Source organism: Ictalurus furcatus, chromosome 7 (assembly GCF_023375685.1).
Source record: "Ictalurus furcatus strain D&B chromosome 7, Billie_1.0, whole genome shotgun sequence".
Taxonomy (NCBI): domain Eukaryota; kingdom Metazoa; phylum Chordata; class Actinopteri; order Siluriformes; family Ictaluridae; genus Ictalurus; species Ictalurus furcatus.
This window is the reverse complement of record NC_071261.1, coordinates 31,432,300-31,457,725: the sequence shown is the minus strand read 5'-3', so window position 1 is coordinate 31,457,725 and position 25,426 is coordinate 31,432,300. Positions and strand designations below refer to the sequence as shown.

At 40.3% G+C, this 25,426-nt stretch overlaps 2 protein-coding genes across 2 annotated transcripts; one reads left to right on the top strand and one right to left on the bottom strand.

Annotated features, from left to right (window-relative positions):
* Window positions 1–2: 2 nt before the first annotated feature.
* Window positions 3–12,812, bottom strand: c8a (complement component 8, alpha polypeptide). Its single transcript, XM_053629809.1, has 11 exons — window positions 12,656–12,812; window positions 12,074–12,185; window positions 10,422–10,566; window positions 10,104–10,251; window positions 8,128–8,317; window positions 7,287–7,469; window positions 6,087–6,327; window positions 4,324–4,455; window positions 4,071–4,228; window positions 2,113–2,338; window positions 3–329 (listed from the first exon to the last, which is right to left on the bottom strand). Exons 1-11 carry the CDS (start codon window positions 12,751–12,753, stop codon window positions 178–180), a joined length of 1,785 nt encoding a protein of 594 aa, XP_053485784.1. The 5' UTR covers window positions 12,754–12,812; the 3' UTR covers window positions 3–177.
* Window positions 12,813–13,924: 1,112 nt separating this feature from the next.
* Window positions 13,925–24,154, top strand: si:ch211-188c16.1 (uncharacterized protein LOC562677 homolog). The gene is made up of 13 exons (XM_053630159.1): window positions 13,925–13,968; window positions 15,177–16,084; window positions 16,766–16,900; window positions 17,357–17,798; window positions 18,527–18,642; window positions 18,768–18,790; window positions 18,896–19,110; window positions 20,195–20,342; window positions 21,124–21,283; window positions 21,810–21,933; window positions 22,434–22,468; window positions 22,602–22,665; window positions 22,774–24,154. The coding sequence occupies exons 1-13, from the start codon at window positions 13,925–13,927 to the stop codon at window positions 22,877–22,879; spliced, it is 2,520 nt and encodes an 839-aa protein (XP_053486134.1). The 3' UTR covers window positions 22,880–24,154.
* Window positions 24,155–25,426: the final 1,272 nt, after the last annotated feature.

Below are 25,426 nucleotides of genomic sequence, written 5' to 3'. Positions count from 1 at the left end.
TATCACGTTCTGCGTTTTTATGTGCACAGTAACGAGTGTTCTTTCAGGTAAGGGTTTCTATTAAAGCGCTTTACTGATTACTAGATTCATCCAGAAATTTCAGTACGTTTCTCCAACCATCAAAACCTTTCTACTGAATACATGCTAGTCAGATTATAGCAGCAACACGCGCTCGTTTCAGCAGCGTTTCGTCTGCACCGAGGTTCCTCGACACGGGAAGCCGTTGTCTTGAGGAGCGGGGTTGTTACACTCTCTTCTTCGTGTCTTTGTTGCAGACACGCAAGAAGACCAGGAACTCCAGCAGCTCCACACTCCATGAATAGGACCAGCTGAAGAAAAAACAAAGAAACAAATAAACAACAACAACAACAAAAAAAAGAGTTACTCAGTTTACTTCCTTTTTAAAGAATACCTTCAATGTTTCAAGCAGCGTACATGATACAGTCAGAGGTGTGTCTGTGGTGGGAGATGACCTTATGACATTTAAAATATTTATCTGTGGATGTCGATTAGACTCACGCCGTATATCAGCAGCTGTGCTACGGTGTTGTTCGTGAAAGTACACGTACATGACAGATGTGGTTTAAAAATACTACACGATTTCTTGTCTGAATTAGCGCTAAAATTTATTTTACAGTTACGGTAATAAATACATTCATGCACTGTGACAGGAGTAAGCCTGCTGCTGGAACATCCATCAGAAGCACACTGGATAAGCTCATCTTTTCTTTGTTTCTCCTCTCATTTCGTCGTTTCTAATTCCCTACCACAATACGGGTCTCGGTTATTGCACGACAGCTGCCAGTCCTCAGAGGCTGAACGCTAACACGGTTCCTCTGAGACACTTAAATCCTGCTACGGTATCTTTTCAGCTTTGTGCTCCTGCATCACAGGTCATACTGGATATGCTCTCCTAACAGATGCCCAGCTAGCGTAGCGTGTTACACTTAGACTCCCTGCCACAGATGGGCTTCAATTGGCTGTTGCATCATTGAGATTTGAATTTTTTTAAGGATAGCGCGAAGACTTAGACAGTTGTGTCGCTTGGAGTAATCCGCACGAACAGGAAGCCGTAAAATGAACCCTCCTGATAATGAGCCACTCATTAAAAATGGCTGAAGAGCTATTTGGTGACAATTATTTCTTCTTCTTCTTCTTCTTCTGCTTATTATTATTATTATTATTATTATTATTATTATTATTATTATTATTATTATGTACATCCAGTGCCAGCTGGTTTAACTGAAGAAATCACACTATTCCCAAAAAAAGGCAACCAAAAATAGGAATCCCTATCTGCAGTACCATTTCACTGGGCTACAGGGAAAGCTGGCAAAGATGCATGTCTACCTTTTTAATTTTAAAATAAATGAATAAAATAGAAATCATGAAGTTATGTAAATACAATAATGCTTTAAACATTATTTCCATCCATCCATCCATCCATCCTCTACCGCTTTATCCTTTTCAGGGTCACGGGGAACCTGGAGTCTATCCCAGGGAGCATGGGGCACAAGGCAGGTACACCCTGGACAGGGTGCCAGTCCATTGCAGAGCACAATCACACACACACTCACACACCCATTCATACACTACAGACTTTAGACACACCAATCAGACTACCATGCATGTCTTTGGACTGGGGGAGGAAACCGGAGTACCCGGAGGAAACCCCCACAGCACGGGGAGAACATGCAAACTCCGCACACACACACACACACACACACACAGGGCCACGGTGGGAATCGAACCCCCAACCCTGGACGTGTGAGGCGAACGTACTAACCACTAAGCCACCGTGCGCTAAACCTTATTTCATTATTTTATATTATATATTTAATTATGTATTATGTAACTATGTATTTTATTAAACAACAGTTCATTAAATAATAGAAATTAATTCATCATTCATATTAACGAATGATTAATTGACCAATTTAAGTAATTAATTCTCTTTGACAATAATTACAATAAATTGTTAAAAATTACGAATTAATAATTGATGAATAAACATGATTATTTATTTATTTATCTATCTATCTATCTATCTATCTATCTATCTATCTATCTATCTATCTATTTATTTATTTATTTATTTATTTTAAATCTCACATTTGCGTGTGCCCTTCTCACAGGCGAGGCCGTCGTATCCTTCCCTGCAGAGGCAGCTGCAGGACGTACGTGAGAGCACGGGGACGCCGTTGTTCCTGCAGGGGGCGCAGCGGCACGGGTTGAACTGCTGAATGTACTCCTCCCACGCCTGCTTCAGGAGGGGAATCCTGGTGCGTGCCTGAGCCGCTGCCGTGCTGAACCGCACCAGCTCGTAGATGGGAAGAACCTGACACATGGTGGGTTGTGGGTTGTTAGTATTAAGAAGAGCAGACAATAATACAGACTGATGTGTATGGAAGTTCGTTCACTTTCGCACTGAAGCAACAAGACTAAAGTTGCTAACAAGTAATGAAATGCTACTTTCATGTGCTATCGTAAATATCGTAAATACCAGTGAATGGCACAACGATGTCGTAATTACTAAATTAATTCATAAAATACATTTTCTGCGAGATCCGACTTTACGAGTCGGAGACGCGCCCGTAACAGAAACATCATGGTGGCCGTCAACGTGAACGTGACGCTTACGGCAGACAGTGAGATTCAAGTGATAATTCTGTAGGTTAACTTTAGTACAGTTGTAGTTTGTGCACAGTTTGTGCACAGATGATGAGGAATGGACTACACACAAAGCTAGGCAGAAGAACCCAGGAACTGCTGGCTAAAAAGAAATAATAAAAACAAGATTTCTTACTCCACTTGAAAAAACACCACGTCATAATTACGACCACTGAACTCGTACACACTCTCACATAGAACCTTTCCTAGACGCCCAGATCTTCATTTCTACTTGCTTCAAAAAAAGATTTTTAAGCTAGGTCACTTTTAGATTTGAGTAAACATTTTCATTACACAAAAGTTACACAAAAGTACACAGCTACCTGCTGACGCTGAGAGTCGTGTAGTGTGAACTAGTCTTCAGAGGTGGCTTGCTTCACTCACACACACTCACACACACACTCACACACACACTCACACACACACACACTCTCACACACACACACGCTCACACACACACACTCTCACACACACTCACACACACACAAACACTCACACACACACACTCACACACACACACACACACACACACACACTCACACACACACACTCACACACACACAAACACTCACACACACACACTCACACACACACACACACACACACACTCACACACACACAAACACACTCACACACACACACACACACACACACACACACACACACACACACACTCAGACACACCTATGTCACTTTGCGGTGCAAGTACAGATCTTTTCTTTAATATTTCTCCTTTACTGATTTTACTTTGTTTATAGTATTTTTTTTCTTTTATGAGGAACGGACTTTCACGAGTCTGCCGAGTGGAGCAGATCGTTGGCTTTGTCGCGGCCCGTGATTGTTCTTTGTTTCTCGTGCTGTTCTTGTGTTTTTCTGTGGTTAAACTGAGTTTTTTTTTTTTAAAAAAAAAAGAAAAGAAAGAAGTGTGTAACATTTTTGTGTAATACACTGAGGATGATTCTTGTGCAAATATAACTCAAATCTGAGCAAAACTCCTTTTTCCTCTTGCCTTTATTTTGTGTTATTTTGCATTGGTGTAACCTGTGACGTTTAGAGCTTATCTTTTTCTTTTATCTTTTTTTCTTTTTTTTTTGGGAAATTTTGCCAGGCTTTCTCCTGTCTGGCGCCCAAATAATTTAATGTAATTAAATTCATTTAATTATTGATTTAAATTGTTTTCCTGGGAGCCTCCACCGTTACAACATAGTTTATTTGACTGAATTTGGTAAAAAATAAATAAATAAATAAATAATAATAATAATAATAATAATAATAATAATAAAAAAATTGTAACTTTTTTTTTTTTTTTTTAAGCAAACCATTGAATTCAAATGAGCTTTAATGTAATGTCCACACAGAGTTCAGGGAATGGGGGGAATTTAAAAAGTATGAAAAGGTACCTCAAACTTAATGACAGCTGGGTTGTGTTTGAGAGATTTGCCCCAGGACCTGTAACTCTCTGCATTACGGATGACTAACTGAGCGGCGCTGGGGCCTGTGATGCCTCCTTTCACGAAGCCAATCGTGTCCTTGATCAGGTCATCTTTTTCCTGACGCACTGCAAAGCAATTTACCGTTGTTAAGAGTTTTAAAAAAAAAAAAAATCTTTTAAGTAATAAAAGATGAACATGTGCGGTTGTAGGCCATACTCACGTCTCTCCAGTCCTCCTGTCTTCTTACAAGAGTCATGTTTTGCTGTGGCCTTAAAACTTGCTTGGTTACTGAAGGAATGTGTGAAGCCCAGAGAAAAGCCAAGGCAGTTGCTTACATCCCGGGTCTCCAGCTCTGAGTGGAAAACAAATCATTTAGCGTTTTTCCTTTCTGAAGCTGAGATTTAGGCTATTGAACATTCAGATAGTCAGTAAATGGATATCACGAGTTTGCGTTAGATTTCCGCATGAGACGAATGCTTTTATCCAAAGCAAAATCCAATTCAGTTGTTTAGCCCAAAATAATATATTAATAATAATAATAATAATAATAATAAAAGCCTCCAAATGCAAACAGATCACAATGTTTCTAGTTATTAGTGTACTGCCTTCCTGCTGAATTTAGGTCTAAGGATTATGTATGATCGTTACGTGGGTACACTGCAAAAAATAACCATAGCAGAGGAAAAAATCTTGAGTATAGTCAGGATTTATCGAGTATTCCCTATTTAAAGATTTCCATAAACCACATGCATGATTATTCAACTTATTTCAAGACGTTTGTACAAATTTCCAGCTTGAAATAGTCTAAAATTTGAAGCCTTTATATCTAGAAAGAAGCAAAACTATCTGCCAAGATATTAAGTAGATTTAAAGCTCCGACATAAATAAAACAAGCTGAATAATCTTATATGTGATTTCTAATCGTCCCATGAGACGATTGTGTAATTAAACACATTTACAAATATTTAGAAACATTTTTTTTTCTCTCCGCAGTGTGAGTCCATGATTGTGGTGTCATTTTCGGACCCATTGATATCACATGTACAAATATTAAAAGTTTACACACCCCTGTTAAAATGGCATCATTTTTAAGATGTAAAAAGTGGAAACCAAGATAAATCAAGTCATATCATTTTTCCACCCCTAATGTGATTATAGCAACCAACAGAATTCAAGTGAAAAACAAATCGAAATGTTTCGGGGGGAAAGAAAATGAACAAAAAAAGAAAAGAAAAAAAAAAAAGAAAAACGTAGAATAACCTAGCTGCATAAGTTAAGGTGTGCTTCAGCTCAGTGGTTTTCAAAGTGGGGGCCACCAGGGGGCGCCGGGGGGCCTCAACAATTTGGTGTGAAAAATAAATTCTCACTCTCAGACAACCACACACACACACACACACACACACACACACACACACACACACAATCAATTCCTAATGTAATGTAATGTAAAGATGTAAGATGTAATTATTAATAAATAAAAATTAAAAAAAAGGGGGGATATATTCAGAAGTCTGTATTTTTAATGTGTTTTAAAGACATCTTGCAAAAGGGGTCAAATGTTAATGCTATTTGGGGGGCCTTGCCCTGGGAAAGTTTGGGAACCCCTGCCTTAACTAATACTTTGTTAAAGCACCTTCTCCTTATAATCCAGCACCCGGTCTTTTTGAATAAGAGTCTTACAACTCTTACTACATTATGTGTAATTGCTAGCTCTTTGCTAAAAACCCTGTTACTTATAACCATGTTACTCTTTTAAGGGTAAAATGGCCTTGCAAAATGGAAATGTTACCTCGTTAAATGTTAAAATGCAGGCTTTGTTATATTCAGTGTTGAAAACTAAGCATTTCAAGGGCTGAATGCCACTGCAATCGTGGGATCACTCCGTTATTTACTGTAACTGGTTTTATGTTTGTGTTAGTAGATGTCTGAGTTCCGGTGTCTGACTGTCCTTTATTAACAGTGCCGCTGTGAGCCGTTCCTTACTCTGTCTTTCCATGACCGCTTTGTCGATCACCACTACGTAATCCAGAACGCCTCCCAAGATGCCTCGCGTTACATAATGAGTGCCGTATTCACTGATGAAGCGTGAGTAAGCTCCAAAGTCGTATTGCTCAGGCAGCTCCATGAGCGACTGCAGCATGTCCTCGTGCAGCATCAGATCCCGACTCTTCATCTTAAACTGCGCCGTTTCCACCGTCGAGAGCAGCCGGACAAACTGCACGTCCTGCAGTGACACAGACAGAGAGAGACAAGGGGGGGGGGGGGGCATTTTCTCTTTGATGATAGTGTTTGGTTTCTGGAAATATCAGATGCATGGCACAGTTCCAGGAGATTGCACTTAATACACAAAGCAGATCCTTATTCTTTCCTCCTGTCCCACCTGAGCCAGGCAAGCTGTACAGGCCCTCGTTACCTTTCTACACTAAATACATTGTGATTGCATTGTACTGTACTTGTATGACATTGTGACTGTACATACAACCCATTACTACTGCTGGTTAAAGATTAGCTTGCATTATATGTGTCATGCTTTAATAGGAAAAGAATCAAGAACATGGTTAATGCTACCACACCCAAAGGTGATCATTTTCCTTTAACAGCAAGTGTTTTATTCTTCTTACAGTATACCACACCAGTTTTCCACTAATTAAGATTTACATGCAAAACATGTCATACTTTTTTTTTTTTAAATAAATTTATAGTTACATTTAATGTTGTGGAATGGTGGCGAAATCATTATTCCCTGATATCACTTATGATATAGCAGCTATAAAGAGTTGTTTCTTCACAAGCCTCTCTTTTTTCTCTCTTGAACTCTCTTGAAAATGCAGAGCACAAACCGCAAAGCATAAACTCCTCCGTCCTGAAGACTTTCCCGTGTCAGGAAAACGCTGACACTGGAGACTCCGTACAAAAATGTCCCCTTAACCGTTTATGTGGAGCATCTGCCATACAAGTCCCTCGGTACACTGTTACTATATAAACGATAATGTATTAAAGCAAGTGCTTTCATAGAAATCTGTGATTTGCAGCAGCACTACTGTCAAAGCTGCTGTTCAACACCTCCTGACCAATCACAAACCAAAATTCCAAAGTGCAATGGTATGCAAATGCTTATATTACCTTTATGGCATTTGTTATTTTTGAAACAAAAAGTTAAATAAGAAGCACATTGTACTATACCTTACTGTTGTACTGTGTTAGGTTTGTCAACAGTTCCTCTGCATGACTCCCAGACACTCCAACTTCCACTTTCATGATGCCGAAAGTCACACCAAAGTTGGAAGAACTCTCTGTTTTCCGAGCATCTAATAAGCTTACAGCATCACTGTATTCTTCTGTTGATCCCTGGCTGAAAGAATGTGCCTGGAATGGGACCAAATAAAACCCCAAATAAACCAAACCAAATCACGATTGGATCTTGGAACAGCAGTCAGACTAATCCTACCCCAATTTAGGCACCTGTGCACAATACGTGTAAATATGACTTTTGAGCTTTGCTATTTAGTGGAACCTGAGGTGATATATGGTGATATAGCGTCTTGCTGCACCAATGTGCTGCCCCTTAGAACCTATGGTACTTGGCACACTCTTACAAGTTCTTTAAGGGTTCCTTAGATATTTCTACTTGGAACCCTTCCTGATAAGGAAACACACCAGTGTGTGTTTCTGCATAGAACTTATAAGGCTACCCACAGAGGGGCAACTGATGAACGCTTAATTCAGTGGTGTCCAATTTTATCCGGAACTTTCCAGATAAGATTGGACACCCCTGACTTAAGGGTTCTGAATTTTCTACAGCATTGCTCTTTGTTAGCACCAAACTAACCATAGGACACGAGCACACCTGTTACCATAAATGCACTACAAAACAGCACATTAAAACGAGGGTAATGCAAAAACAATGGAGTATAAGGTATGTCATAGTGCTGATTAAAGCCTCTGCTAGAGAGCAAAAAGTTTCCGTATAGCCTATAGGACAATACAGTACCCAGTTAGTTTTTCATGCAGTGTGTTTACGTACCAGCAGACGATACGATAAGAAGTTATACGGCTTCCTGAAATATTTCTCATCATCACTATAGTGAAGGTGTTCGCAGAAGGAGTCATACGTCATTTCCCTCCACTCTCCATTGTAGATGTACTCACATTTACCTCCGAAGTAGTTAGGGTCCAGAACGGGGTTCACGAAAACTTCTGACAGAGCATTGTAGCTGGAAAAGTGAAAGTGTATTTGTACTCCGGGCTTAGACAAAAACAACAGGTATAAATGTATAAACATCATTTTTATACATTCACAGTGCCTTGCAGAAATATTCAACCCCCTTAAAAGTCATCGGGATTTTCCTGGATTTCAAATCACACCTTCACGAATTTTTCCAGTCAGTTTGTGTATTGCAGTCTAATACGCTCTTAAAGTTCATTTTCAAATTTCAAATGCATTATTTGTCAGCAGATATTGCTGTAATAACAACTTTAAGTGTGTTGGGGTAAGTTCCTGCCAGCTCTGCAGTTCTGGTAGATTGACTCCAGGTTCTTCAGGTTGGTTAGATGTTTGTTCACTATAATTTTCAAACAGTGCTACAGATTCTCAATGGGATTCAGATCTGGACGTTGACTTGGCCCCTGTACAACATTCACCTTTTTGTTTCTGACCATTGCTGCATTGCTTTGGCTTCGGTTCTCTTGTAATATCCCCTTGTGTTTTCGCGCCATCCATTCTCCCTTCAATTTTGATAAGAAACCCAAGTTCTCAGGATGGAACGAGTACCCAGAGCTCGATGCCAAAACCACTATGTTTCACTGTAGGGATGGTGTTAATTGATGTATGGCCTGCATTATGTTTGTACCACACATTGCACTTTGAAACTTTCCCAAATACAGGATCTCAATCTTGGTCTCACCACACCAAAAAAAAAAAAACACCTCTGCATCTTCACTGGTTCACTCTTGTGCTTTTCTTGTGGCTCTTCTTGAGCAACAGTTTGTTTCTAGCCAGCCTCCCATACACTCTTCAATTACGTAGCACTCTTGAAATTGTTGTCTGGATGCACCTTCACTCCACTCCCAGCTACTGTACTCCTTCAGAGTGACTGTTGGCCTCACTGTGGCTTCCCTCACCAGTCTCTTTCTTGTTTCTGAGACGAGTTTTGAGGGACAGTCTTGTCTTCTTCACTTTTGAACTGTCTCGTCCAACCTCTTTGATATAATTTTACACCCTAACTTCCGTAGAACGCTCCATAATCTTCATTTACACTCCTTTCCTCAACTGAGTTTTTTTTTTTTACATAATGGGAGCTGTTTTAATATTTCACAGATGAAGGCCAGTTATAAGTCAATTGAGTCCTTGTTGCGTTCATCTAGAACTTTGAGAACCTTGAGGGTTGAATACTTATGCGAGCAGCATTTATAGTTTTGGATTTTCTTTAAAATACTCGCTGACCAGTAAATAATTTTGAGTTTGATTCATTGAGTCACTTTAAGAGAATGTGAGTTTGCAATAAAAATGTGTGTTTATCATTTGCTTTTCAGACGAATCTGACAAGTTCTAGGGTGTGAATACTTTTACAAGCCACTGTATAATTACATTTAATGTTCTGGAACATCCGTGAAACAAGTTATCGCTTCAGTTGCAGCAGCTATAAACGTTCCGTTTAGTTTAGACAAACTAACATCATGGAAACATTCGGGTTAATGTTCCTGTGAATTGTAAATTCAATTAAAACTTTATTTGTATGTCATTTCCTAAAAGTGCTGCAGAGTTGTTGAAACACTTCTAAACATTATGTAAAATGTTCTAAAAACACCCAGAACATGTGACAGTTTGGATCTAGAATCAGAGGTTCAAACTGTGAGGATCCGTAAATATTCTGCTATACTCCATATCTTTAGCTCGTTGTTTTATGTGTGAGATTCGATTCTTTACTTTTTTACTGCTAATAAGGAGTGTTTATAACTGCCGGTTTTCCGTCATGCTAACTATTGTTCCTGTAATCCTACCCCTGTGTGGCTTTATGTGCTCCCGGGATGGTCAGCATGCCGTAACACTTGGTTTCAGGGCTTTGTGTGTTCTCGCAGTCGTCTTCATCACTGCCGAACCCACAATCCTGGTCACCGTTGCAGCGAAGGTTCTGACTAATGCATCGGCCTGCATGGAGTGGACATGTAAACATGTGTATGTAAATATACCAGTTCCCAAAGGTTTCCCAAAAGGTGCTCAAATCAAATCACTGACCTCAAATACAAGGAAAACCAACACTGGATATAATATCTAGTTAGTGAGGACAGAGAGTCTGACTACAGAATGGTGGCACTGACCCGTTTCAGGGCACGCATACAGGTCTCCACACTCATCCTGAGGCTCGCACTCGCCCTGAATCGGACATAGTTTCTCATCCCACTGGCTGTGCACACAGATCGTGCCTCCGAACTGCGAGTGCCGCTCCACGTACTGAAAATGCACCTGCAAACACAAACAGCTGCATCAGGAAGAAAGCGTACATCACATTACCTACACTCAACACAGAGCAAGAACCCCGGGTCTGTATACTGTAATGATTTATAATCCCACTATCTGGCGTCACCGAGATGAGGACGGGTTCCCTTTTGAGTCTGGTTCCTCTCGAGGTTTCTTCCGTAAGTTGTCTCAAGGAGTTTTCCCTCAACATCCCGTCATTAGGAATCTAAACCTACATACAGAACATCTGGATTTCCGTAAAGCCGCTTTGTGATCATGTCTTTTATTACAAGCGTCGTACACCTGAATGCATCATAGCTGGAAAAGTGCGTGTTTTTAAGACGTTACAGCTTTACGCGTACTCTTGTGCTCTCCCAGAATACATATCTGACGTGTGAAACACTTTCAGTGGGAATTCAGCAGAAGATTTATTTTTACATAAATATACGCAATCACATATGAGTTTTTAAAAAATGGAAAATACACAATTAGCCCCACATGTAGTCGATCTGCTAACAGAGAACGTTATCATAACATTTAATGAAGTTTTTCGAAGCTTGTCAGAAGGCTGGAATGTAACATTCTTGTAGCGTATTTAAACCATGTAAGGAATAACACACTCGGGGTGTGCTTTTATAGGAAAATAGGAAAATATCAACAACTGGGTGGTTCCACAAGTGGAGCTACTGTTACCACAATGAAGTAGATTCATTCATTACACGTGTTTTATTCCTCGTCTACTAGAGCAATTTCACGACGATTACAATTTTTAATTATAAAAGAACGTCATAATTTTATCCTGATTTGTCCTCTACACAACTTAGTTCAACATATTGCTCATGTTACAGCAGCTATAAACAGTCGTTCTCTCGCCAGACTTTCCGGTGAAGATAATAAGATCAACCAAATGCAGCTTGTCATGTTACAGAGAAACCACAAAGCATAAACACCTCTGTCTTTTCTGGTTTGTTCAATAGAGGGTCTAAACCTATGTCCAGATGTCTCCAGATGTCTATGAAGCTGCTTTATGACAATATCTAATAAATTGTGTCCACGTTTTTGGTTTGAGATTTCCTCCTCATAACAAATTGAATTTAAGTATATGCAAAAAAAAAACAACAACAACAAAAAAAACCCTTTAAATATATGTGCAAGGGTCTTGCTGTGTGAGGCAATGCTAATGTCTCACATCCCTAGTGATGCACTGTATCATCTTCCAAGCCGATTTAAAACACTTCCGAACACGCAGTCTAATCTTATTCATGTAAGTTAAGCTTGTCTTCTTATCTGACAACAGTTTTGAAGCACGAACAATTCCAGTATCATGTCAAATCGTTAAGAATCCAGGTACACATGATAAAAAGAGACGCGTTTTTGCAATTGCAAGTTCTTTTTTTGCAAGTAAACAGAGGAGTGTAAGCATTACCAAGTCAGGAGTGAGTGTAACTGGCGGGACGGGCTGCCTGAGAAGAACAGTGTGCCTACGTACAGTATTTTCAGTTCCCGTGTTTACCGTTTTCTCTGTGCAGGCGTCGCATGGCGTCCACGGCGTCCAGCTCTTCAGCTTGCAGTCTATGGGAATGGGTGAATCAGCACCTCGAGTTCTTCTGGAAAAGACCTTAGTCCTTCGGACAGAGACACAGAAGCATGTCAGTGCTTACTTCTTCACAGCCGGATTAATATGTTCGCTGAAATAAACGTGTGCTAAGCGTAAATAAAGCATATTATGAGATCAATATAGCACCGAGCTATATCTCTGACCCCCTCTGTGCTCATTCTACCTCTACAGCTTTAAGGTTATTTCTGCAGGCTTGAACGAAGTTTAAAGGTCTGAGAAAACTTGTATATTTTCCCAGCTGTTTTTAAGCTATGTAAGCTTATGTCTTCTGCTTCGTCCCGTCTGTATTTCTCCTCTGTGGATTTGTCTCGTCATGCTTTTTATTCTTTTATTCACTTGCTGGTTTATTTGATTCTATTTCATTGATAAGGGTTATTTGGTGAGCTCGGTACATCGGCTACAACAGTAACACAAGCCAACGTTACAACTACAAAACCACATGACTGCATGAGATCAGAGATAACAGAAGAACACTACCTGTTCCTCCACCAGAAACCAGCGGACTCATCAAACTGGCTGACACAAAGCAGAGACAAAATAACACAAGCTCCAGATGTAGGCCAAAACTGTCTCATGGCTGAAACGGCTGGCTTTCAGATGCTCGCTAAGGCTAGATGCGATTCGGAGACACTTGTCAATACTGGTCAGGGTAAATGATTGACAGGAGGTAAACGATCTGCTCATTTTAGGTGCACACATTCCTGTAAATCTCCTCCTTTAAATAAACACACAACTTTGGACATTCATGGACATTGCGCAACACATCCACACACAACGGTTTCGAAATGAATTTTGCATTTAGCTAGGATTGTGTAAAGTGGGACGTTTGAGGTGCTTTGGCTTGACTGCAAACCAATAGTGTGGCAAAATATCTAAACCTCTGTTAACACTGTCCGCTCACACATCTTATTCAGTTAGGGATTATTCATATATACAAATGCAAGCATCAAGGTGCTCAACACTCAGGTCTGAGATGTGTTTTACCCATGTGTGTCGTATATACAGTAAGTGTAAATGCATCAGTATCTTCAAGCAAAGCTGAGTTCTGGATTCTGATTGGACAGAAGGTATTGATTAATTTTCAGACAGTAATGCAGCTGCAAATCACAGGTTTATATTAATGCACAAAGTTTCCATAGTAACGTCTTACACGGGGATTTGTATGGTGGAACTGTTATGATCAATGAGGAGTTTTCTGTAAGACGATGTTTATTTAACAGTTTAATGGAAGGAGTCTCCAGTGTCAGCACTTTGTAACAGTCAGAGGTAAAGCTGTAACTTTCGGGTTGATACATTTCTTATAGTTTTATCGAGCATGACAAGGTTTTTGGCAAAGCAACCAACTCTTTCAACAACTTCTACTGCTGAAAAACAAACAAACAAACAAACAAACAAACAAACAATAGAAACCCTTGTAGAATTTGTCATATTTATAATGGGAATTGTATTGGTTTTAATAGTTTTAACAGGAATTGCATTGGTTTTAATGGAAACTGTAATGGTCCCTGTGGGTCTCTACCTTGCAGTTTGAGTCAAATAAAATGATTCTATGGAAACCTGTTTTCAACATCTCAAGTTGTTCATTACTGTGAATGGTGAGTAGTGTTTTGCTGCTTTTATTTAAATAGTTTTTTTTTTTTTAAAGTAATATTACTTTGTTAATCAGAATACACAGTAAGATTACATGAAACAAACAGGAACCATCACTGCTCATAATTTCGCAAACTGTCCAGTTTAGAGCGAAAAATGACAATCAGCTGTTTGAGAGCCGAAAGAGTCGACTCGTGTTGGTGAGGATCCAAATGATCCGATTCAGTGAAATCACCAAAAATGTCTGTTCTGACTGACACGCTGTGCTAGAAGTAAAACTGTGTACACGTCGTTTTATCCTAACTATTTGAGGGGAAAAAATAGGTTTTGTTTGTTTATTTTTTTTACTCAAACTGTGGAAAGATAACGAAATCAAACCCCAACACTTTCCGCCGTGCACGGTTGCAATGCGCGTTCACGGGACTGCCATGACGCACGCGCATTAATTGGAGACGAATGAGCGCGTGCACGAGCGTTGAGTGGTTTGTTAGTGAAGACGCAGAGGCGGTGTGACCTTCTCACCCTAACTTTGGTTGTTATTATTATTGTTATTATTATTATTATTATTATTATTATTATTATTATTATAGTCATCATTATCATTAGTATATGAAGAGTGGAAATAAAAATGGTAAGGAGACCTTACAAGCATTTGGTTCTTAAAGCGTTAAGATGATATGTTTTTGTTTTTCAGGCTGATTGACCTGCTTACACACTTACTATTTTATTGTTCTCACCTGTTTAGTTATCTGTTTACTAATCAACCAGGGTCAAAACTATGTACATAGTTCATATTTTCACACATTATTATGCTCAAAACTATAATATCTGCTTGATGTTCATTTTTATATTTTTCTGTTTGTTTATTTATTTATTTATTAAATCTCTTTGTGGCCATGGATTCCTTTTGAAATTGATCACTATTATAGCTTTGAAAATGTTACACTGGGTTTAACTCCTATTCGTTGTTGTGGAAAAAATATGATTAGGATATTACCTTGCGTTTCTTTGGATCGCTGTAGGCCTATTAATTAAAGAGGTTTGTATGAAAGATGTAATGCCTATTGAAGGCTACACTTGGAGCAATTTATGAGGTTTCCTCCATGCAGAAGTATGCTTTTCCATCTTTTTGGCGCTGTATGGCTTGTAATTTCAAATTTCCAGCTAGTTTTTAGTCGAATCAGCAACTAGGTATGTGATAGTCGTGTAAATGTGGTGATCTGATAAGGATTGGACGTTTGTATGATGCACAAACAAACTCCACTGAGAGAACACATTTGGCACTTCAGCCTCAGTCATCACACAACACCGAGGGAAACCCTAACTATATGTTGTTTTTTTATTTAAAATTTCAAACACTGCAAATAGAAAAGTAGCATTTTAATAAAGCTTTAATGAAGCTCTAAAGTGGCATTTCTGCTGTTTTGAACCCACCACAGGAGGCTGCCATTGATTTCAAGTCCCTCCGGGCTAAGTTTCAGGAGGGGAGCCAGCTGAAAGATAGGCCTGTAGTTCTGGAAAAACCAAAACGCTTTCTACCTACAGCAAGTCGTGCCGGTTCTGTAACTGTTTCCTCTGTGGAGGACAAAAATCCTGCCATTCCACACTTTAACTTAAGAGATGATCAAAAGATGCTATCAGGCAAATGGCCCAGTGCTATGGCGTCTTGTTTTTTCCCACCTGCCGCTAATGGCGTTGGAAGTGGTGTTGCTAGACGCTCGCTCAAAGATCGTCACTTGCCCCTTGTGCTGCCTGCGTCCTCTACCGCCTCTTCTAACCATCCAAAGCAGGAGGCCACTGCTTCCTCCAAGCTGGTCACGTCACCAATCAAGTGCAAGAAGAAGGCCATGCCGACGCCGTTCAGGCCCGCTAAGTTTTCCAAGTCCATTAAAGACATTCTGGAAAATGCAGAACATCCTGAAAGCAGCAAGCCACAGTCTGAACATTACACCGTGGGGAACGGATTTAGCCACCACAACAGGGGATCAGACCCGGGGTCTTCCTGTCCGAGCCCAGATCAGCCATCAACACCATCGCCGACAGCCGAAGATCCATCCAATGGGGGTAGCGTTCCTCACGTCCTCAGCACTCTGGAGAGAGCCAAGAAAAGGTTCTCGCCCAAGAACCTTCTAGTCTATACCCGACCCAAGAGCTTCTACTCCAGTAAAGGACCGACAGAGAGCCCTCCTCCTCCTGTGGAGTATGAAAACCTTCAGTGTGATGATGAATCTTCGTCTCTGCGGTCAGGATATCGACCTGCTAACTCGCCAACCCTCACTGCCCGAAATCTACCACAAGCCAATGGTATAAACCATCGTAAGTTGACCAAATGGATCTATATCTCCGGTATCTGGAGTGGAGGAAGAGTTGGTTTAGTTAATACATAACTAAAAGCACGTAATGTCTTTCTGCTGTGCCTCTGTAAGCTTTGCTTGTTCAAATGGAGGGCGTAATATCCATGTTTAGCATATGCCAATGGCCATAGATAGTGATGTTTGCCACACGCAATATCGTTATTGTCCACACTAAAACATTGTCACTTGATTATAAGCCACGTTATGTGTTTATTTCTAAGCCATTTGGCTAGATAGAGTAACACGTCAGGTAGTCTGTGTAACGGTCTAGCTTTAGTTAGCTAGTGTTACTTAGCTAGTCTGCTTGTTCTTCAAAAGCTAAATATATATATATATATATATATATATATATATATATTTAATATACATTTTAAAAAGCTTTCCAGTGATTTAAAAGGTATCAAGTAAAATATTTCTTCATTCTTTAATCAGGTCATATTTTATGCAATATCAAAATATCCTTGGGCATAATAAAGGGTATTCTAGGATTGCATTTCCAAGCTCTAAATTCCAGTCAGATTGTAAATGACTCAAAAAGCATGTTTTACTATTATTATTATTTTATGACCAGGACCTGTTTTGCACCTGAATGGTGATGTGAAGCCAGTACAGCCTGGTGCCCTTGTCCCTCCTCTTGTTAAAGCCCTACCAGACATTACATCGCTGTGTCCCTTACCCGTGAAACCGATGAGACCACCACATGTCGATTTGAGTGCTTACAGGACCCATAAGCGGGAAAATACAACTGAAGAAGCCACCATGAGTAAGTTGTTGATCTGAGGAAGATGAACCAGAGTTTGTTTAATCAATGGGTTATTGGGGTTTTAAATCTAGAGTTATTGTCTTTGGGGTGATTTGCTGTGTGGTTTGTGAAAATGTGGTTAGCAATGAGGTGTAGCTTAAGATGGAGATGATGATGATGATAATGAGGACGTGTAGTAGCTCAGTGGCGAAGGATGTCTGCTTCTTACCAGAGGGTTGTGAGCTCAAATCCCAGCACTACCAAGCTGCTGTGGTTGGGTCTTTAAACAAGGCCCTTAATCCTCAACTGCTTGGTTGTATCCTGTTTCAGTTGTAAGGATAAAAGTTTCACCCAAATTAGGTGTTGAGGTCTCCATCGATAGTTATTATGCTCCATATTAATTCCTCATAACCAATCGTCCTTGATGTTGTATAAAAAAAAAAAAAAACTACACTACTGTAGGAACAGTTCTGAAGGTTTTTGTCGTTCCAGACCTGGGTCCTGGTTCAGGCGGTATAGCTGCTGAAGATGTGGCTGCTGAGAATACTCCAATACTTCCTCCTCCTCAGTTTGACGCTCCTCACTTCCTAGATTTTGCCAGTTCTGTATTAGAAGCGTTAAACACCAATGTAATAAATCTCACTGCGCTGGAGATGGAGGCTACAGACTTTAGTGCCCCACCACCAGGGCCTGACGAGGCGAGTGATGGCAATCTTCAGAACGATGTGATCCAGAAGTATGTCACAGGTCCCGCAGAACCTGGTAATGATGGTAATCTGCAGGGAACCAGTTTAGGGTATGGGGCTGATTCACGATCAATCGCAGCACTCGAAGCTCAGCTCTTGGAAGCTGTGACTGGCGAGATCTCGATGACCTGTCCTCAGAACATACTGACCGATTCCTTCATCAGCAGTGAACTTCCATCTGAACCAAGGTATGTTTCCATCTCCTTATGTTCACTTCCTCTGCTAGGTAGCAAAGGAAAAGTCTTTAGCAAAGTCTCTTAGTATGCACATCTGTTGTTGTTCTTTTTTTTTTTTTTTTTTTTAATGTTACATGTTGGAGTATTTCAGATTTGGGATGTCCATATAATTATATTCATTAATTAGTGTTTTTTTCTTCTGCATTACACTGTATGATTTGCATCTTAATGAGCATTGATGTATAAGAATTTACGGTAGCCTGTGCTTTAATTTGATACCGTTTATAGCCAAATTGATTTGGATTTGATTTGATGTGATTATTTTTGCGATTTCTGTATTGTGCAAACAATAACATTTTAAAGAGTCACTGGGACACTCGAGCACAGAAGCCACACCTCTATCACTGGGACAGACTGACATTGAGGCCATACCTCCTTGACGTAGGACTAACACACAGAGACCACATCTTTTTCAGTGGGTTTGATGGGTGTAAAGGCCACACTTCTTTCACTGTTACTGACAGGCACTGAAGCCACGCCTCCTTTAGTGGAAGCAGGACCTAAAATTAACTACAGCTATGTGATAAAGGAACGTTTTAAGCTCGATATTTGTGTTATGCTTGAATGTGCTGGTAAACTCTTAAATATCTTTGATCAAAATGATCCTAGATCAGCACTGAGAGAGCAGTTCCCATACTGGTTAGAGAGTGTATACATTGCGAGGTCGGTTTTTGTTTCAGCATCAACCAGCGGGACGATAATTACGAAGTCTGTGACAATGTCTACGAAGAGGTGGAGTCAATCAGCAAATTCAGTTTTGGGCAAAACTCACGCAAACGGAAAGGCGCTCCAAAGAGTAAGTGCTGAGGCCAATAATAATCCTTAAGGGGCTGAAAGATCTGTTAATAATGATGACGTTAACCTAAACAGGTGCTTGACCTGACATCATTTGTCTTAAATGATTTATGCTTGTGTTTTCAGATCCCTATGCCGAGTCCCCTGGGGTGAGTCGGGTTGCATTCATATTCTTATTTGAACACATACGTGATCAGAGGTGTGGTACTTCTTTGTTTTAATTCTTCTTCTTTTTTTTTTTTTTTTAATCACAGAAGGAGGAAACACGCAAGAGTGTATGGCATGCTGCACAGTGGTATGAAGCATTTGTTGCCGTGATTGTGTCTCTAGAAATCTATCGATCTAACAGTCGGATGTACTTTAACTGTTCTGTTTTTAGCCGACCCTTATTTAAAAATTGTATCTCATTCACCCACAGGACGGGTATGAATTCTGAGCCCAGTGTTGTGACTCCTGCTGTCTGGGACAGGTACTACACTTTAGTCGTGTATTTAAAAAAAAAAAAAAAAACTGATGGCTTTCCATCAAAATATTTTCCCGCTGAGGTGGGAAGTGGTTTGAGTCACTTGCTCAAGTCATCGCAAGTCCGACTAAAGATGCTTCATACTAACTCCTTTTGGTCCAACCAACCGTCTGCAAGTGCAACCACTGAGTGCGAGAAACGAGCGAAGCTGCATTCATGTAATGTGTAATAAATTCCCTCCAGATGGGAGTTTTTGCAAAATGTAGGCTACTGGGACATTTTTGCTGTTAAGAGAAAAACCGTTCTGGCTTCTCTACACAAACCCTTTCGCTGTACACCGACGACCTCTCCGCATGTGCTATCTGTAATCTATCTAGAGTTGGGGGTTGGTCAAGTGGTTTCCCTGAGTACAATACGTTACAACACTATACAGTAATATAAAGCTGTTCCTGATGTGCAAAAGCTGTCCAACACCACTGCCTACCAATATAGCATCTTCACTATAATGCAAATACCTGTATAAATATGTTAAATATTGCAAATGATACTACAATGTGATTGAAGTCTTGATTCTAATTGGTCAAAAGGTGTTTTTCTAGAATTTTGTTTTTTATATCTATCTATCTATCTGTCAGGAGCTCTGACAGCAATGCAGCTGCAAATATTAATGTCCTCTTTCTAATATGTTATTGTTTCTATAGTAACAACGCACACATGGACTTGTCTAGTAACCACTCCACATGAATAGATTATTTTTTCATTTTTAAACCCGGTGTAATTGAAATGGTGACACGGAAGGAGTCTCCAGTGTCAGAAGTAAAGCGGTCACTTTATGCTTTCTGACACGGGGAAAAGTTTACACTTGTTTCTCTGTAAAAATACACGGTACATTATGAAGTCTTGTACATATTATTATAGCTGTATAGATTATTTTCCTATTTATTTTTATTAAAGGATGACATGTCAAACCTTTTGTCCATTTAAAGTCCTCTTTAATGTTGTGCAGTGTCTGGCACGAGTTGGTTCCGGTTATCTTACATTCGATGTTTATAATATGAGAGACTTACCTTTATGTGTACTATCGTTATAGTGCTGCATCTGTCAGGAAGGAGCGCTCGAGCCCCGACCACCACGAAGAGAAAGAGGCGCGGAAGAGAGAGAAGCAGCGTCTGGAGCGAGAGAAGAAGGAGCAGAAAGAGAAGGAGAAAAAGGAAAATGAGATGAAAAAGAAGTTTAAAGTGAGTGATTCTGTGGCGGAGATCCAGTCATTTGTGCTTTTGTGAGACTTATCACAATGTCTTATAACTGGTTTGATTGGTGTTGGGGATCTGTTTAATTTTTAAACACTCAACCCACCCACTTCCATCAGTCCTTTTGTAGCTACATCCAAGCAAACAGCGCTCACAGTTGTACACGGACATCCGAGTGAGGGTTTTTCTTTTTTTTTTTAAATCTAACTAGCTGTGTTGTGTGTGGTGTCTTTGTGAGGATGACACATTTTTCCAAGGATAACAAAGTACACCAGAAAAATCTAAATTATTACCTGTCAAGCAGCAAAGCAGGCTCGGCATCCGTTTTCAAGTCCTTTTGAATTACTCGAGGCTTTTCAGTGCTCAAAAGCTGCAGCAATGTTCACTCTTGACTATCTCATTCCTTGTTCTGTCTTCATTTTCATTTGCTCTTCTGTAGTCTGTGCTGTTATTACTATTGATGGAAGATTTGAAGAGAGTTTTTAATTTATTGTTTTGAAGCCAAGGATGGTTATAGACATATTTGTTTTCCTTCCTGTTGATTTTACTGGTGGCTATAAGGATAAAAACTGTAGCTGAAGTGTTTTGATTAAATAAAGGAAAAGAACATACGGCAGGTTAAATGTTTAGTTTTTCTAAATGATGGTGGAAGGAGCCAGGGTTCTGCACCACACCGGTACTTTCCGGATAAGATTGGACACCCCTGATCTAGACTTTGTGCAGATGGCATATTACTTTGCTGCTCTCGGTTCTCCCTCTGCCCCAGTAGATCACCGGACAGGAGGAGCCCATGTATCATGCTCGCGTGCTGCTGGACAGCAAACTGCGCAAACATGACCTGCAGGTGAAGACCGGAGACACGGTCAGCATCATCCGCACCACCAACTGCCCCAAGGGCAAATGGCTTGCCAGAGACTCGCAGAACAAGTGTAAGGAGGCCATGGTGGAAAAACCACACCTACACCGAGGCTCTTTAATACAGTTGCCCTCAATTACAGCTCCATGTTCTCCACAACCTTACAGTAGCTGTCGTGATATAATTGGGAAGAATTAGATATCGGGTGGAAGTTGGCAAATGGGTGGAAAACGAGGTAAATCAATCTCGCACCCAAATGGGTTCAAATGAGGTTCTGATGTTACTATTAATGAAATAGCTTGCCACTTATTTTCCAAAATAAACCCCATTTAATGATCAAAAAAAGTACGTCGCACAAACCCAGTAAAGTTTCTTCCCCAGCAGTCAAGCAGACAAATTCAGAATCATTGATTGATTGGTGTTGAGGGTTAATACCTCCCCCTTGTGGTGAATCGGTAGCATTTTCCTTTAATATGTAATCAAAACCACGCTGTGTACGTTTTAACAACCATCTCATGTGCATCTTCTGTTACTGTGCAGTTTGTTTGGCGTGAAATGGCGTAACGTGTGTGTGTGTGTGTGTGTGTGTGTGTGTGTAGATGGCTATATTTCAGTGATGAATGTGGAGTTGAATATGAAGGAGATGTTGGAGTTGGGGAAACGAGCCTCTCAAGCTATCGGGAGAGGGCACATCGAGGGCGACACACTCAGTCTCAGTAGCAGGTGGAGGATCAGCCACACACACACACACACACACTACCATTCTACTGATATGTACACTTTATTAAAACACCACTGGGGGTGTGAATCTCCCTCTTTCAGACAATATGATGCACGTCTGAATAGACAGTGTACTGTACAATACTCTACTTAAATGATACAGTAATACGTAGTGATTTGATACACTTCAGTACTGATTAAATTCATGTCTGATTCAGTCCAAGTTTTCCACCACAGGAAGGTCTTCAGGACAAATGAGAGAGGATGAGTTTGAGGAAGTATTTGATAGCAGTGCTGCAAGTTTTCCAATATAGCATTTGAGACTTCCTGCTGAGCTTTTACATGCAGTATATTTTACTTTAGGGTGCAGTTTAAATGTGCAGGAACGGAAATGCAGTCATTTCGGCTGGTTTTACTTAGCAGAGATTCGAAAGTCGGTGACGAGATTTTTCTACTGCACAGAAGCCACTATCACACCGCTAACTCCATTTGCAACTTTGCAGGTCTTCACATTACAACCCGATTCTCACAAGCAGCTGTAAGTCCCGTCGTGTCTGCATGCGTATATGTGTGTTAATTATAATGAAACCAGCCACACAGATTCTTGACAATCTAGTAGTGCTGGTCTGGTTTTTAACACATCTCGTGTCTCTTTATAACTTCTGCTGCAGTCACTGATGACAGTGAGGAGTGGACCGGCGAGGATGAAACCCGGTCTCATTTATCAGAGAACATGTATGTTAGAGATGAATCCCAGATGCTGTTATTCGTCTGCGTTTTTATATTTAGGATAAAGTTTTGTTTATTCTAAACCCTCTCCCCCCACCTTCCCGGTTTGTCCAGGTGTCCAAACAGAGCGGTCTCGATGCCCGAGATGTGTGAGTTGTGTCTTTCTTTTTCTGCTCGGAGTTGTTTCCTTGCTATGATCTGTCTGTGCACTCTTAAATAATCATCGTGTTCTCACCCGTTTTTGTTCTAGTTAATGCTTTTCCCACTAATCATCATGCTCAGAGTGCCGACTGCGTGGAAGACGTCCCCTCACAGTAAGCTTACTGAATTATTAAATCATGCTGCACTGAATCATGGACTTTACAGAGAACTAGTGGGCAGGTGGAAGCATTTTTAATCAGCAGGTTGGGTTTTAATAAAGCATGTGCACAGGTATTTGAATGCTGAAATCATTATTTTGGTAGGGCAGCGTGGGGGTGAAGCGGGGTAGCGTTGCTGTCTCGCAGCTCAAGTGTCCCAAGTTCAGTTGTGAGGTTGGGTTACTTCCATGTGGAGTTTACCCACTTCGTCTTCTCTGTGACTTTTTTTTTTTTTTCCCCTCTGGGTTCCCCGGTTTCCTCCTACCTAGGGTGGGTGCGATGTGACAAAAATGTATCACAATACTTGGACGTTTCTACGATACACAATGTGTATCACTATATATAATATAGCTAACAAACTGTCTTCAAAACAGTAGTAAAATACAATAAAATAATGTTAAACTGAGTTTTGATGGTACTTTTGTTTAATGCCTATAAAGACAATGATTAAGTTTTTTTTTTATTTATTTAAATTGTCCAATCAATGATCTCCATTCAGTACCATTTTAATTTGCATTGATTAAAAAGGAAAAAATGACATCACCATACCAACAATATCTCAAAAATCTATCGCGTAATGATTTTATCACACTATCGATATTATATCGTTAGATCACCCACCTTGCTCGTACCTCCAAAAAAACATGGCAGGAAGTGGATTAGCAATGCTACGTTCACAGGCCCAAGCCTGTTCCAGCATGACAATGCCCCTGTGCGCAAAGCGAGCTCCGTGAAGACATGGCTTCCCAAGGCTGGAGTAGAAAATCTTGAGGGTCCGGCACAGAGCCCTGACCTCAACCCCACTGAACACTTCTGGGATGATCTGGAACGCCGACTGCACCCCAGACCTCCTCACGCAACATCAGTACCTGACCTCACTAATGCTCAAAGCCCCACGTCCACACTCTTAAAATGCAGTGGAAAGCATTCCCAGAAGAGTGACGGATATTATAACAGCAAAGTTAATGGAACGGGATGTTCGGAAAACGCGCGTTGGTGTAATGGTGAAACTTTTGTTCTTATAGTGTAACCGTCCAGGCTGTCAGATTATCAGAAGTGTACACGGTCACTGTGATCACGTAATTCAATTATATTTTCACTCCAAGTCTCTTGGCAGAAGTTTTGTGAAGTTTGGATGCGTGTTGCTACAGCAGGGCTCCAGGCTGAAACAAATGCGCTGGTATTCAGTAAAGCTTTTGCTGTGTAAAGGGTTTTTCCTCTGTATTCCATGTCAACCACAAGCACGTGCACCACCACCAGCAAGAGGAAAGTTTAATCACAGTGGAAAAAAACAATACTTGGTTAGGCCACAGATGTGTTTCCCTTCTCCTAGCGGTTAACCGGATGAATCAGCGACTCCGTTAATATTCAAATGACTCTTTCAGTTCTGAGGGTGAAGTTGTAGTGTGCTTTAACTGAAGAAATTGTCAAAATGCTTCACAATGATTAGAAAACAAACGCATACACGTGTGTATTTGTTCCCAGAGTGAATCATGAGGCTCTCCAGAAGCTTGCAGTTTTCTTCCAGAACACCAAAGATGACCTGAACACTGGAGCGGAAATCACAGACGCGATTTCTACCAAGTACAGTATACTCACTCAGATTTTCAGCTGTATTTTTAATATGGAGCAACCCTTCTTCTCCATTGGTAACTCAGAGCTTTGATTCTGGTGATGGGAAGAAATTACGATATAATCTTTAAAAAAAAAAAAAAAAAAGAAAAGAAAAAGAGAATTGATAGTGTTGTATCAGACCCAATTTATTAGTTTAAGGAACCAAACTTGGAGCCAAAAGCAGCGGTCGAACAATACCCCAGGTTTATTACCCTTACAGATTATTGGTACTACTTGACTACGTTTACATGGACAGCAGTAATCTAATCATTGACCTTATTCTGAATGAGACGTATAATATTCTGATCATGAGTCGCTTTTAGAATATTCCTTTCATGTTCATGTTTTACATGTTATAGAACATAGAGCGATTAACGTCACACGTCATTACGTCCCTGCGCCACGCCGTCCGACGTCCCTCCAGAAATTCACGTATCGACGTACAGTTCATCTTCGTTATGGTACTCAAAAATCGCTGTTTACATGGTAGTTTCTTAATCTGAGTATCGACTTAATCGGTTTGATTTTGAATTATTGTTGTCCATGTAAATGTACTGACTGTGAGTAGAGCTGTGACCACCATATTGGCTTTGTAGTGCTTTATCTGTCAGCCAGGAGTCTAGCAATATCTATATACTACAAAGTAGTCGATAGGGTTCGGCTACTGCCTTTCGACTGTAAGAAACTAGACGGAGCAGACTCGCGTGACTCGAACTGGAGGCTAGGTTATTAATTTGTGGTAATGCAGACACAAGGTTACTGTAATTTATCTAAATATGCTAATATTTGTGTTT

Coding starts and splice junctions, on each gene's coding strand:
- c8a (XM_053629809.1), bottom strand. CDS start 12,753: ATGAGACAGTTTTGGCCTACATCTGGAGCTTGTGTTATTTTGTCTCTG. Junction 7,470..8,127: donor TCTTATCGTATCGTCTGCTG/GTACGTAAACAC, acceptor GTCCCATTCCAG/GCACATTCTTTCAGCCAGGG. Junction 4,456..6,086: donor AGCGGTCATGGAAAGACAGA/GTAAGGAACGGC, acceptor TTTTCCACTCAG/AGCTGGAGACCCGGGATGTA.
- si:ch211-188c16.1 (XM_053630159.1), top strand. CDS start 13,925: ATGACAATCAGCTGTTTGAGAGCCGAAAGAGTCGACTCGTGTTG. Junction 16,085..16,765: donor AGCCAATGGTATAAACCATC/GTAAGTTGACCA, acceptor CTCTTGTTAAAG/CCCTACCAGACATTACATCG. Junction 19,111..20,194: donor ACTCCTGCTGTCTGGGACAG/GTACTACACTTT, acceptor CTATCGTTATAG/TGCTGCATCTGTCAGGAAGG.